The 13,627-nt window shown below is 38.7% G+C and overlaps 1 protein-coding gene across 2 annotated transcripts in view; it reads right to left on the bottom strand.

Moving 5' to 3' along the window:
* MYO5A (myosin VA) overlaps positions 1–13,627 on the bottom strand; it is a 202,253-nt gene that overhangs the window by 121,828 nt on the left and 66,798 nt on the right. For both annotated transcript variants that reach the window (XM_060097329.1, XM_060097330.1), the window contains exons 2-4: positions 9,464–9,574; positions 6,094–6,265; positions 3,939–4,083 (exon numbers count right to left, since the gene is read on the bottom strand). In XM_060097329.1, coding sequence (XP_059953312.1) covers positions 3,939–4,083; positions 6,094–6,265; positions 9,464–9,574 — 428 coding nt within the window. The remainder of the gene's footprint in view (positions 1–3,938; positions 4,084–6,093; positions 6,266–9,463; positions 9,575–13,627) is intronic.

The following is a 13,627-nucleotide window of genomic DNA, read 5'->3' as shown; positions in this document are numbered from 1 at the left end:
TTTGACTTTTTTGACCTTGCTAATTCTGAAGAATATATAGAGTTATTTTGTAGTATGCATCTCATTTTCAGTTTTTCTGAGTTTCCTCATGATTAGATTCAGGATATACATTTTTGGTATCTATCATCAATTTTTAACACAGCTGCCAGATCATGCCATTCCTCTGCTCAAAACCCAGACTTAGAGAAAAAGTCAAATTTGCTATGATAGTTCTCAAGGCTTTGTATGGTCCCTGCAATTGCTAATCTCTTTGTCTGGAATATTCTTCCCCCAGATACCTGAACAGCTTGCTTTCTCCTTTCCTTCATGTTATTACTCAAAAGACAGCTTCTTTATGGAGTTGGACAATGTCATCAACTTATGTATGTAAAAACAAACATCTAAGGATAGCCAGGAAAATAATGAAAAAGACAAACTATGAGGGGGTTTAATGGTATCAGACACTGAGACATACTATAAAGCCACTATAATCAAAGCAGTGTGGTACTTGGACATGAATAAAGAAAGTGGAAAGAACAGAGCCAAGAAATTGACCTAAGAACAAAAGAAAATTTAGGATATGATGAATTTTAGGTGGCATCTCAAATAACTGGGGCAAAGATGGGCTTCTTAATAAGTGATGCTAAGATAACTGGGTAGCCATTTAGAAAAAAGATAAATTTAGATCCATATCTCTCATAATTCAAAAGTATAAACTTCAATGGGATCAGTGATCCAAAGGTAAATTATAAAACAATACAAGGACTAGAAGAAAAGATTAAATTCTCTTTTACCTTGGTGTAGGGAAAGGTTTTCTAGCAATGACTCAAAATCCACAGCAATAAAAAAAAAGATTAATACATTTGTATGGAAAAGGACCATAAACAAAATCAAACTGGGGGGAAGTATTTGCAGTATATAACACAGGTTAAGGGCTAATATACCTAATATATATATATTTTTAACTCTTAAAATTGAGGATCAAAGAAACAAAAACACAACAGAAAAGTGGAAAAAGACGTGAATGGACAATTCAGCCCATAAACAAAGAAACAAACAGAAAAAAAGTGAACTGCTCTTAAACATATGAAAAGATGTTTGAACTTACTCATATTTAAAGAAATGCAGATGAAAACAACATTGAGATACCATTAAATTGGCAAGAATTAAAAACAAAGATTATACATTCTGTTGATAAAGCTATGGGGAAACAGGCACTCTTGAACATTTTTGGCAGGAATGAAAACCAGAACAACTCTGCCAGAGGGAATTTGGCAGTATATTTACACCTACCTTTTGACCTACCAACACCACTTTTAGTAACTTACCTGAAGCTACACCTCTAAAAATACAAAAATGTGCTCCATCCTCAACCTGTCTTCTTAAAGGCCAGTCAACGTTACTGCAATAGTACTGAACACTGTGTAACCCAATGCAGGCAAATTAGCCTTTGGGGACAAGACCGTGTACACTGTGAAGCCAAATATCCAGAACCCCAACCCTGCTGTGTACTAGCTGAGAGGCCCCAAATCCAGCAACACCTCCATCTGCTTATACACCGATTTTGATTTTCAAAACATTGTGTTGCAAGTCACCAGGCCATGATGCTCAGCTCAAACAGCACTGTGCTAGACATGGGGGCCATAGGTTCCAAGAGCAACTGGGTCCTGGCTTGGAGCAAAAGCACCGATTTTGGGCATGAAGACACGTTCAACAAGACCTTCTACCCCAGTTCAAGAATTCCTGTGATGCTAAGTTGGTAGAGAAAAGCTCTGAAACAGATATGAACCTAAACTTCCAAAGCCTGTCAGTGATCAGGTTCTGCACGCCCCTCCTGAAAGTGGTTAGGGTTAACCTAATCATGGCGCTGTGGCTGTGGTCCAGTTGAGGTCGCCAAGAACGTGAGAGTCCCTTGCTCCATCTCCCTTTGCTCCCTATCACTCCTCATGTCCCTCTTTAAGCAGAGAGGTGCACTCTCTGCCCCTGTGGACAAGAAGTCTCCCTCCACCTCTCTGGCCCCCTGGCAATATCACCAACTGGGCTGTACCAAATATTTGTGATCAAGATACTGAAGAACTGCCCAACACTGCTGCTACCCACTCTGTTACCTCATTGCTGCTTGCCATTGCCCGACATTCCCAGCAGAGATGGGGACTGCTGCAGCCTCTTCCGGCTCTGAAGAAACTCCCTACCTCCCCCACCACCACCGTCCCCACCCCTGAGATTGCTCAGTGGATGATGGACCCCCCATGGGTTCTCTTGAGCTCTAGCTCCTGGAGAATGTTGTGCACAGTTTATATTTTTTAAATAGTGTTCATAAAGACATACATATCACCCTCTTCCCCAAGATGTGGACAAAACCATCTCATTATCTAGGCCTTTGCTCCACTGTGTATCTGGGTCATGTTGTATATTTTGCTGCCATAGCTTCATTAAAAGCAATTCGGAAGAGCAATAAATAAATACAAAAATGTATGTGCACAAGGTTATTTACTGTAGCACTGTTTGCAATTGCAAAATGTTGAAAACAATCTAAGTGATAATATATGGGAGAGTGGTTGAATAAATTAATAAAGTGGTGGGGAAGAAAGGAACCAACCTAAGTAACTTTGGAAACTGGCACTTTATATTACATAAGGCTAAAGACAAAATGAATTGGACGCAAATGTACTTGAGTGGTAAATTTGCTTTACACAGGGGTATGGGTTAGCATTTCTGATACAAAGAGTATTCCAGGATTGAGCAAACAAGTAAATATACAATAGATAATGAGAGCCAGGGTTTTCAAGGTCAAAAAAAAAGTTAAAAGAAGGAAAAAGAAATCAAGAATAAAAATTGTGGTGTTGAACTGGATTTGGAGGTATCAGTGTGAACTTATGGTTTTTAATATATATATTAAATATACAAATAGGTATGTGCGTGTGTATGCGTGTAAAAAAGTGCAAAGTCTTTCCTACTTAGAGAAAGGTAAATTAAAACAACACTAGAGGCTTCCCTGGTGGCACAGTGGTTGAGAGTCCGCCTGCCGATGCAGAGGACATGGGTTCGTGCCCCAGTCCGGGAAGATCCCACATGCCGCGGAGCGGCTATGCCCGTGAGACATGGCCACTGAGCCTGAGCATCCGGAGGCTGTGCTCTGCAACGGGAGAGGCCACAACAGTGAGAGGCCCGCGTACCGCAAAAAAAAACCCAAAAAAACAAAAAACCACCACTAGGATACCATTTCTCACCTGTCAGACTATTTTTCTGTGCATGCATAGTTTTACATTACATTATATTATCAAGAGTATAATCTAGTCTTGAAAATAGCTTTTTTTCTCCCATTCTCCACTCTCAAAATAATAGGGTTCCCCGATTAACATCAAAGACATTTCCCTGATGCTGTTCAGGATCACTGATGCCCCAGCATCTGCTAACCTTAAAATTCACACTTTCCTTGAGATTTAATTCTACCAGATACAGACAGATTTCTTTCAGCACTTAGGCCTTTTAGTTCCGGTCTGCCACTCACTAGCTGAATGACATTGGGCAAGTCACTTAATACCTACAAACCTTGATCCACTCATCTGTAAAACATACCATCTGTCCTTGCATGGTCACAGAATTACAATGAGATTCCAAAGGTAGTTTTTAAAAACTATATGTCCTTTTACAAATGTTAGGCTATTTTAATAATAATGCAGGCCAGGGACTTCCCTGGCAGTCCAGTGGTTAAGACTCCACACCTCCACTGCAAGGGGCGTGGGTTAGATCCCTGGTCAGGGAACTAAGATCCCACATGCCACACGGCACGGCCCCCCCAAAAAAATGCAGGCCATCTGAGACAGATCAATCAAGGCTGTTTAATTAATAATTTACTAGTTGTTATTCACTGTATTTTAAAATATCTGTGACTCAGCAAAGAAGAAATTATCACATCTAATAAAAGTCATGAAATAATAAATAGAGCTTCCACCAACCTGGCCATTTGCTTGTAAGCTTCCTCAGCTACTGCAAAGATATGTGGATCCATATCACCCATGTTCTGACCACTATATGCATTAATAATATCTTCTCCATAAATAGGCAGCTGTTCATAAGGATTTATAGCTACTAGGACTATACCTGGGGAGAAAGGTAAAAAAAAGCAAAAGAAGAAGTCAATAATATCCTCATGGGCATATCAAACTTGGTAAAGTGAGAATCATAGTTAATACTAATTCGATTTCAGTTAATACTGAACTAACAAATTGTTAAGGGTCAAAATATATCATAGCCTTTGCCTCTGAACACATTATACCTAGTCCTAACTAAAACACCATTTACAAACTAGACTAGGTGATTTAAAATAATAAAAACTGTGGCAATGTTGAAAGGACTTTAAATATATTTTTAATATTTAAACCAAAAATTCCACTTCTAGAAATTTATCCAAATGAAATAATCATAGATTCACATAAAGGTTTTTTTTAAATAAAGATGTTTATCATAATGTTATTCATAACAGTGAAAAGTGGAAACAAAGTATATAATAAAGGGAGAGTGGTTTATGTATAGCACAGGGAACTATATTCAATATCCTGTGGTAAACCTTAATGGAAAAGAATGAAAAAAAAATATATATATATATGTACAACTGAGTCACTTTGCTGTATAGCAAAAACTAAACACAACGTTGTGAATCAACTATACTTCAATAAAATTTTTTTTTAAAAGGGAGAGTGGTTTAATACATATTATTATATCCATGTAACAGACTATTGAGCTACCACCACAAATCATGTTTATAAAAAATATTAAGTGTCACAGGAAAACATGACACAAAACTATATATAGACTGATTCCAATTTTATATCTATTTATACTCTCTCACATATACACACAGAATATAAGACAACATAATACTGGTTATTTTTCAGTGGTGAATTACATGTAATTCTTTTTCATTTTTTATACTTTTTTTGGTATTTCCTTAACTTTTACAGCAAGTATATATTAACTTAATAAAGTCATTCATTCAACAAATATTTGACTACATCTAGCTTTCAAGTCATTTCTAAGTGCTATATTGACAACAGTAAACAAACAAAAAGACGAATCTAAATGGAGTATAACCTTTAAAAATTGTGGGGACTTCCCTGGTGGTGCAGTGGTTAAGAATTCACCTGCGAATGCAGGGGACATGGGTTCCATCCCTGGTCCAGGAAGATCCCACATGCCGTGGAGCAACTAAGCCTATGCGCCACAACTACTGAGTCTGCTCTAGAGCCTGTGAGCCACAACAACTGAGCCCACGGGCCACAACTACTGAAGCCCTCGTGCCTCGAGTCCGTGTTCTGCAAGAAGAGAAGCCACCACAATGAGAAGCCCGCACACCACAACAAAGAGTAGTCCCTGTTCGCTGCAACTGGAGAAAGCCCATGTGCAGCAACAAAGACGCAACACAGCCAAAAAAAGCAAAACAAAAGTGTATCACTGTACTGTACACCTGTAAGTTATATAACATTGTACATCAATTATATTTCAATAAAAATTTTTTTAACAAAAGGAAAAAATTTTGCCCTCATGAACCTTATATTCTAGAGGGAAATTCAGACAATAAAATAAGTAAGAAAAATATATATCATAGGTTAGACAGTAGTAAGGAAAAGGGGGGAAAATTAAACAGAGAAGGAAGATAGACACCTAGGAGAAGAAAAGATAGGGCGGACAGGAAAGGCTTCACTGAGAAGGTAGCATATGTGCAAGAAAAAAATAAATTGAAGAAAAATGAAAATTGAGAAAAAGAAATATTCAGTTAATAGGTAGGGAAGAAAAAGAGCAAATATCAAGGATATAAAAGGTATAAATTCTTTTAAGGAGAAAAGATTCCTTTCCAAAACAGGAGCATAATGACGAAATGCTGAGTGCTGAGTTGGGTACACCAAGCAAAGAGACTTAGAAGGAAATGAATGGAAATCCCAGACCTGGGTCTCAGCAGAGAATGATTAGTGAAAGAAGGATAAGAAGTCAGTAGAGAAAAAAGAGCTGGGGACATGGGAGAAAATAAGAATTGTCCCCATGCACAATATTTCCATGGCCCTGTCCATTAAAGAAAAGAATTCGCAGTTCACTCAGACAGCAACGCACACTCACCACAATATGTATAAATAAGTTTGGAATCAATAAAGCGGACTCTGAGATTGTGGAGTACAGCAGGCTCGTGAAGATAGCTGAGGGCTGTGAGGTCATTTTCACCCACAAGTATGTCAGGGTTTCTTAAGTGAGGCAGTTCCTTCGTCGTTGGATCTAGACAATATTCCAAATCCTGAAAATGCACAAGATATAGCATCTGGATAAAAAATGACAATAAACCCAAAACAGGCACATACATTTTGCTTATTTCCTATTCCTGATTTGCTTCTCAGCTATTAAATGAATTCTTTTCCTGGCACCTTTCAAAACCACAGAAACTGGTGGAAATGGCAAAAAAAATAAGGAGAGTCTTTGTTTTCACTAGATGTATTAACTCATATTAACAATTTTTGATAATACACTTTGAAAAGTCAAAGCCTAGGATTTTTTTTACCTAGTTACTAGACCAGAGTTTTTAATCTTTAGTTAAATAAGCTTTTTTTTTTTCCTCTTCACCTATTATAAGTGACAGACAGCATAAGAGAATGCTAAGAGCTTGGCTCTAGAGCCAGATCAACCCAGGTTCAAATCCTAAAACTGGTACTTACTCCTTTTGTGGTCTTGAGTATGTTATTTAACCTAAATCTTTCATCTGTAAAATGGGCATAATGGAAATAGCGCATAGGGGTGTGGTAAAAATTAAGTGAGACAATGCCTGGTATGTGCTAAGTACTTGGGAACTCCTGAACCCTGAGAGTTCCAAGAATCCCCTAAAATTAGGTGTTAACACTTTGTGTGTATGCACATATGTGTAAATATATACATATATGTGTATTTTTTTAAAAACACAGTCCATAGTTTTTATTCAATTTTTAATGAGATGCTTGGGCCCCCAAATTAAGAAGTACTACTCACTTTAAAGCCAAGGGAATATGGCTTTATGGCAAAGCCAAGCATGGAGATTGTTACTCAACTATGTATTAAGGACAAACAACACACGACACATGAAAAGGAAAAAAAATGGCAATATAATTGCAGAGAGGGACAAGCTGATTTTGTAAAAAGACTTTTGTTAATACTTTTGTTAATACTAAAGAGATATATAGAGGTCAAATGTTCAAATCAGGTTGGAACTGCTGCAAAATGGGGAGGAAATTTTTACAATCTGCCCCTCGACCTCTCTCTGCCTGTTTATTAGGGTATAATAATAAAACTTTTCCAAAGCAGACTGGTCCTTGCATTGGCTCCTGCCATACAAAAAAGCCACTTCTGGCTGTGTGATCTCAGATAGACTGCTTAACGTCTTGGCTTCCTTATTTGGAAAATGGTTATGATACCACCTGTGAACCCACAGGATTGCTGTGAGAATTAACATAAGAAAATATAGGGACTCCCCTGGTGGTCCAGTGGTTAAGACTCTGCCCTTCCACTGCAGGGGGCACGGGTTTGATCCCTGGTTGGGGAACTAATATCCCACATGCATGGCCAAAAAAAAAGAAGAAAATATAGCCTACGGTACCTAACGTTGTGCCTCACAGAGTGGATGATCAATGAATGTTGAATAAATTGATTCCTTAGTTGGCAGTCAAGGCCCTCCTAATCTGGCCTAATTCTTCCCTGCCTTCTTTCTGAATAATCTCCTTGTCTCTGTTTTGCTCTCCTAAAATTCATCCTCCATACTGCCAACAGTGAGTCCTTTCTAAAACACAAACCTGACAGCCTTCTTCTGTTTAAAAACACTACAATCATTCCCCATAGCATACCAGTTGAAGTCCAAGAGTTTCAGCATGAACACTAGGCCCTCTGTGATCTGGTTCCCACCTCCATCCTCTTGCCAGTCCTGTACCCTCACTTCACATCCCAACAACATGGAACTTGTGCAGTTCTCCAAACACACATCACTGTACAAGCCTCCCTGCCTTTGTCCATGCTTTTCTAGATCCCTGAAATGCACTCCTCCTTGTCTACTCATTCTTTAGACAATGCCTCTCTGACCCTTAACCTTCACCAGTCCCTCTGGCCACTACCCACTCTGTTCTATTTTTGTTTCTTGTTTATATTTATTATATCATGTGTCACACTATTCATAAGTATATGTACTTCTCTTACCTGACATTAATGTCAGAAAGCATATCTTTTGCCACCTCTTAACATGGTATATAGCAGGTACCTTAACACACAAGCCTTGAATTAGTACACACACCTTTCTAAATCTCTGCTCCAGTCAATTTGTGATATTCACTATCTCCAAAATATATTCCAATCCTCACAGTTTACTCCCTTCTCTTTGTTAATCCAAATTCTATCTAGTCAAAATTCTTCCTTCTCTTTGAAGCCTTCCTTGAAGCAGCCCACAGTGATATTTCCCTCTATTGGGATCCTAAAGTCCTCACTGTCTTTACAGTACAGCAGAGTGGTAATGAGCACAGACCAGAAAGGCAATCTCCTGGCTTTAAGTCCCAGCTTCATCCCTTAATGCGTGTATAACCCGGAGCAAGTCCCAAACTCTCTGAGCCTCAGGTTCTTCATCCATAAAGTGGTAATGATAATAGCCCAACCTTTCATCCATAAAGTGGTAATGATAATAGCCCAACCTCACAGGATTGTTACGAGGATTAAGTGAGTTACAGCATATAAAGCACTTAGAACTATGCCTGTACATAGTAAGTGCTCAATATCTAATAACGGTCAGGACAGCATTATTCACTTGGCAGTTAATCATAAGCTTATCTTTTGACATCTTAATATTGCTGTGTTGCACTACTTTTTATATCCTGTATTTTCCTGGCTAGATTATAACTTGTTTAGAGGAAATTAACGTCACAAAGGTTTTTAAGAAAAAAGTGTGACATGCCCTGTCAAGTGCAGTGGAGAGATTAAAAAGGGTAGAACTAAGACTCCACTCATGCAGTGAATGCAGATGGGAAAGAGATACAACTGGTTTTAAGTTTTTCTGGCCACTAGCAAAGTATTTTATATAACAGCTTCTAAGTAAATATTTTTCAAATATCTAGTTCCAGCAAATATCATATCTCAAACTGGCTCCTTAAATGTTGCTTTCTTAGATAATGTGAATAATTTAAATAGTATCCTAAACAAAATACAGATAAACAGGAATATCTTTGGGAGGATTAGATGTGAATCTAAACCAGGTCATAATAAATTCATAAATCAAAATAATGGATTTTTAAAAGTAGCTGCTATTTTCACTAAGCCATTGGGATAGAAAATTGAGTTTGCCATTTTGCTATTTTTATCAATTAAGTAAGTGAAAATATTATATTAATTCAAAATTTAACTTCCAAGTGAAGTTAAGTATGTCACAGCAAATTTACACTTTTGAATTTCCTTCACTTTATGCCAATAACAACAAATAAAAGAAAATTCTTACCTTTCCATCCTCAAGGTGAAGCAGGAGGACTTTATCTCCTGGCTTATAATCTTTGAGCAACTCTGCTGACTTCCAAACTTCCTCGGGATCAGGTATCCAAACCCTGGCGAACTAGAAGACAAAAAGAAAAAAAAAATTTTAACCAGCAAATCAATTACTTTATAATGATACAAAAAACATATCATGGGGCTTCCCTGATGGCACAGTGGTTGAGATTCTGCCTGCCAATGCTGGGGACACGGGTTCGAGCCCTGGTCTGGGAAGATCCCACACACCGCGGAGCAACTGGGCCCGTGAGCCACAATTACTGAGCCTGCGCGTCTGGAGCCTGTGCTCCACAACAAGAGAGGCCGTGATAGTGAGAGGCCCGCGCACCGCAATGAAGAGTGACCCCCGCTTGCCACAACTAGAGAAAGCCCTCGCACAGAAATGAAGACCCAACATAGCCATAAATAAATAAATAAATAAATAAATAAATAAAACAAACATATCATGGATTTATTTATAATTAAACAGTTCATGAACAAAATAAAATTTGGTCAATATGAAATTTAACTTTTAAATTAGTAGATGAAAAGTATTTTGGCCTCAGTAGTACCATCATGCCCACATTATAAAAAAGCATGCTCTGTATTGTGGTAATAATTTCACAATATATGTAATTCACATCATTATACCATACAACTTAAACTCATACAGTACACTATTTCAATTATATCTCAGTAAAACTGGGGGTGGGGGGAAATATGCTCTGAAGAAATAGCTTCAATTAAAATTTGACTTTGCCTTATATAAAAAATTGTACCTGAAAATGTAATTTTAGATGAAAATGTACATATAAATCTATTTTCTCACTGAATGCGGACCTTCATGGATTTCAGAACATGATTTGGAAGCTCTGGTGTGGTGCCTGTGCCAGTTTCACCACACAGCTATCCTTTTATCACAAGATTTGAAATTTGAGTTTTTTATTGTCGTTTTCATCCTGTGTTCTGCAAAGCCTTAGTGATTTCTCAGGTGTGCGTGGGGGATCATTATGGTGTGGAGCAGAGGAAACACGGCTGTTTTACATACTGGGTATCTGGAATTTTCTTTGAAGAAAGTTCTGTTGCTAATTTTTAAAAACTGAGAAAGCACTGCTGCCTAGTATTTTGTCTTCATTATTTTATAAAGATGAGTGAAAATGGTAAAAATGGAATATTTGCCCAGCAATAAGACTGGCTCTCATAGCCTCAACATCATGAAAGAGATATCAAGAGGAGTTCCTGAAACAGCACATCTTTAGCCTCAACTAAACACTCTCTGGATTTAAGCCAATTTTGAAGAAAAAGAACAGGAGTGAATCCTCCAAACACCACAATGAAGAGAGGTTTTATGATTGCTTGGATTCCTCAGAAAGGAATCTCCCTTTAAAACGTATGTACAGGGCCTCCCTGGTGGCGCAAGTGGTTGAGAGTCCGCCTGCCGATGCAGGGGATACGGGTTCGTGCCCCGGTCTGGGAGGATCCCATGTGCCGCGGAGCGGCTGGGCCCGTGAGCCATGGCCGCAGAGCCTGCGCGTCCGGAGCCTGCGCGTCCGGAGCCTGTGCTCCGCAACGGGGGAGGCCACAACAGTGAGAGGCCCGCATACCGCAAAAAAAAAAAAAAAAAAAAAAACGTATGTACACTAAACCCTGGTGTCCATTTCCAGGAATATATCACATAGGAAAATATCACCAACACCAGCCTTTCTCTGTTTTCTTCAGAGCTCTTCTAACTACCTGAATTTACTTATTGTTATGTTATTTCTTGTTTACTTATTTATTATTTTTCTTACTTTGTTAGAACATAAGTTCCATATCTGTCTTGATCAACACTATATCAAATGCTTGTGTACCTGGTACACAGCTGGGCCCTCAGTATTTGTTGAAAGAATCCCAGAATAAAAGAATGCCAATCATTAAATTGAATAATAGTGAGTATGGTAAAAAAGAAAAAGAAAAACAAAGCAAAACAACAACAGAAAAAAAACCCCAAAACTTACTCTTTACTTTATTTATCTCTTATTATCACAGATTCATGCAAACTTTTTGTCTGAACAGTCTGCAGAGGAAAGTGTACTAACCCAGGTTATGGGTTCTAACCCCAGGATACCAGATTGGTCTTTTAGCCTTTATTTCAGGTATCTGTAAAATAAGGGAGGACAGCAGGACTCACCTAGTTTATCTCAAGGGCTTATACACATAGAAACTTTGTAAAAAGCATAACCAATATATAAGTACAGGTTGAGATTGTTACTAAGTGCTCTTTCCATAAGAAGTGATTGCTAATGTTATATGTCAAATATGTTACTAAAATTTGTTTCATAACTTTTCCCTCAGTTACACAGTCTGTTAAACTGAGTAATATCTGTACATATTACTAAAATCTTACTCATTCAATAAACACTTCTGTGTACTAACAGCTTCCACTCTGAAGCTTACTTTAGAAAGCCAGTATCTCTATAACTTTCTCTGGAAGGATTCACTAGTTCCAAAAAAAGATATGTAAAACATTAGATTCAGAGCCATGAAGTAACCTACTACGCTGACTGATGAAAACACGAAAAGCAAAATGAGTCCAAGGTGAGTGTGCAGAAGCATTGCTGACCTGCTCTAAACATGAGGAGATTTTCAACTAAATCTGGAAAGGAGCACCTTTGTGTTTTGTCAACAGCAAGCTCCAGCTCAGATTTCCACAAGTATTTTGGAAACAGTAATGAGTAGGTACTTTGCCAAAGGTTAGATTTCCAAGAGCTAGGTGTTAACAACACTTACAGATAGTAGACAGAGGCTAAGGCCCTTACACTCACCAGAGACAAGATACTTAAATAGCAAACATCACTCTGACAACCAACTTGCTCTTTATCCTATCTCTATCTCTGGGGAAGGTGTACAAAGAGAAACAGGTCAGAAGTCAGTCTATTATTACCACTGTCTTTTTATGATTCTTTTCCATCTTAACCAATGAGATCGGTAGCTCTGCAGAAACAACTATACCAGAACTGGGTCGGTTTGGAAGGTATATATAACTTAGACGTTGAGACGGAGAGCAAGGTCCACTTGACAATGCCCCTTCCTGTTGCCTCTATCACCTCCAACCCTATTTTCCACTCTCCCCTCAGACCCCCAGTGAAAATACACATGGCAGCCCTGAGAAAGAGGACTAAGCTTGTTCAGCCACATCTAGTGTGAAGACTGGGAAGGAAAACAAGAAGGCAAGATCCCAAGATCCCATGAGAAACCTAGAAATGGGATGTGGCAGCAAGAGTCAGGGAGGAATCAGAAATAGGGCTGGACACACCTACCCACTGAGTCTGCTCAGGTACCTGGTGAAACAGAAGCAGTTAGCGACAGATAACCCAAGCCAAAGTGAACCAGCCCCAACAGAGCTCCCAGCAAGACAAGGGAAGGTCCAGTGTCACATAACAGCTCTGTCATCAGCTGTCTCCACTAGCTAATAGAGGGTGTGACTTTCCTGCAATGCTCCCCATTCCCTATTTTACTCACGCTGCTCTAGTTTTACCCCTCGTTACCTTGTGAGTCCCTCAAATATCTCACTTATGATTCCTCAGACCTTATTTTAGTTATTTATGGATCTGTCCACATCCTACACTAGGCTGCATGCTCCTTAAGCATCTTTGAGCCCCCTAGAGGTTGGCTCAGCTCCTTGCCCACAGTTAGTGGGGCATCTGTCTTGATTTTATGTAAGACAGAGGTAGGACAAGGGAAGGAATCAAAGTCAGGAGAATGGGGGTGAGAGGTAGCAAAGGCAAACATCACAGATCCACCTCAGGATTTTTCCTGAAGCCACAAAGCACAGCTGAGATGGGGTAGGACAGAGACTCAGGGAAGAGATTCATGGAGTAGTAGGCAAAGAAAGGGTAAACACTGATGTAGGAACTGTAGGAGAAGGATAAACAAGGATTTGGGAGCTGAGGTACTGTGACTAAAGCTACAAAAACTGTAGGAGATGAAGAAGAGAGAAAAAGCCTTAAAATAGATACACTAAAATATAAACACACATCAAAGATTTATGACAATTCAAAGGTACCCCTAATTAGAAAGGAGAGTAAGGGCAAAAATGGAGATGGGTTAAATCTTATGGAAACAGTCAAAATCTGAGAAAAGAATGCTAGCACAGATT

The sequence above is a fragment of the Mesoplodon densirostris genome, chromosome 4, assembly GCF_025265405.1.
Source record: "Mesoplodon densirostris isolate mMesDen1 chromosome 4, mMesDen1 primary haplotype, whole genome shotgun sequence".
Lineage (NCBI taxonomy): Eukaryota > Metazoa > Chordata > Mammalia > Artiodactyla > Ziphiidae > Mesoplodon > Mesoplodon densirostris.
The sequence above is the reverse complement of the archived record's forward strand: the minus strand, read 5'-3'. Positions and strand labels throughout refer to the sequence as shown.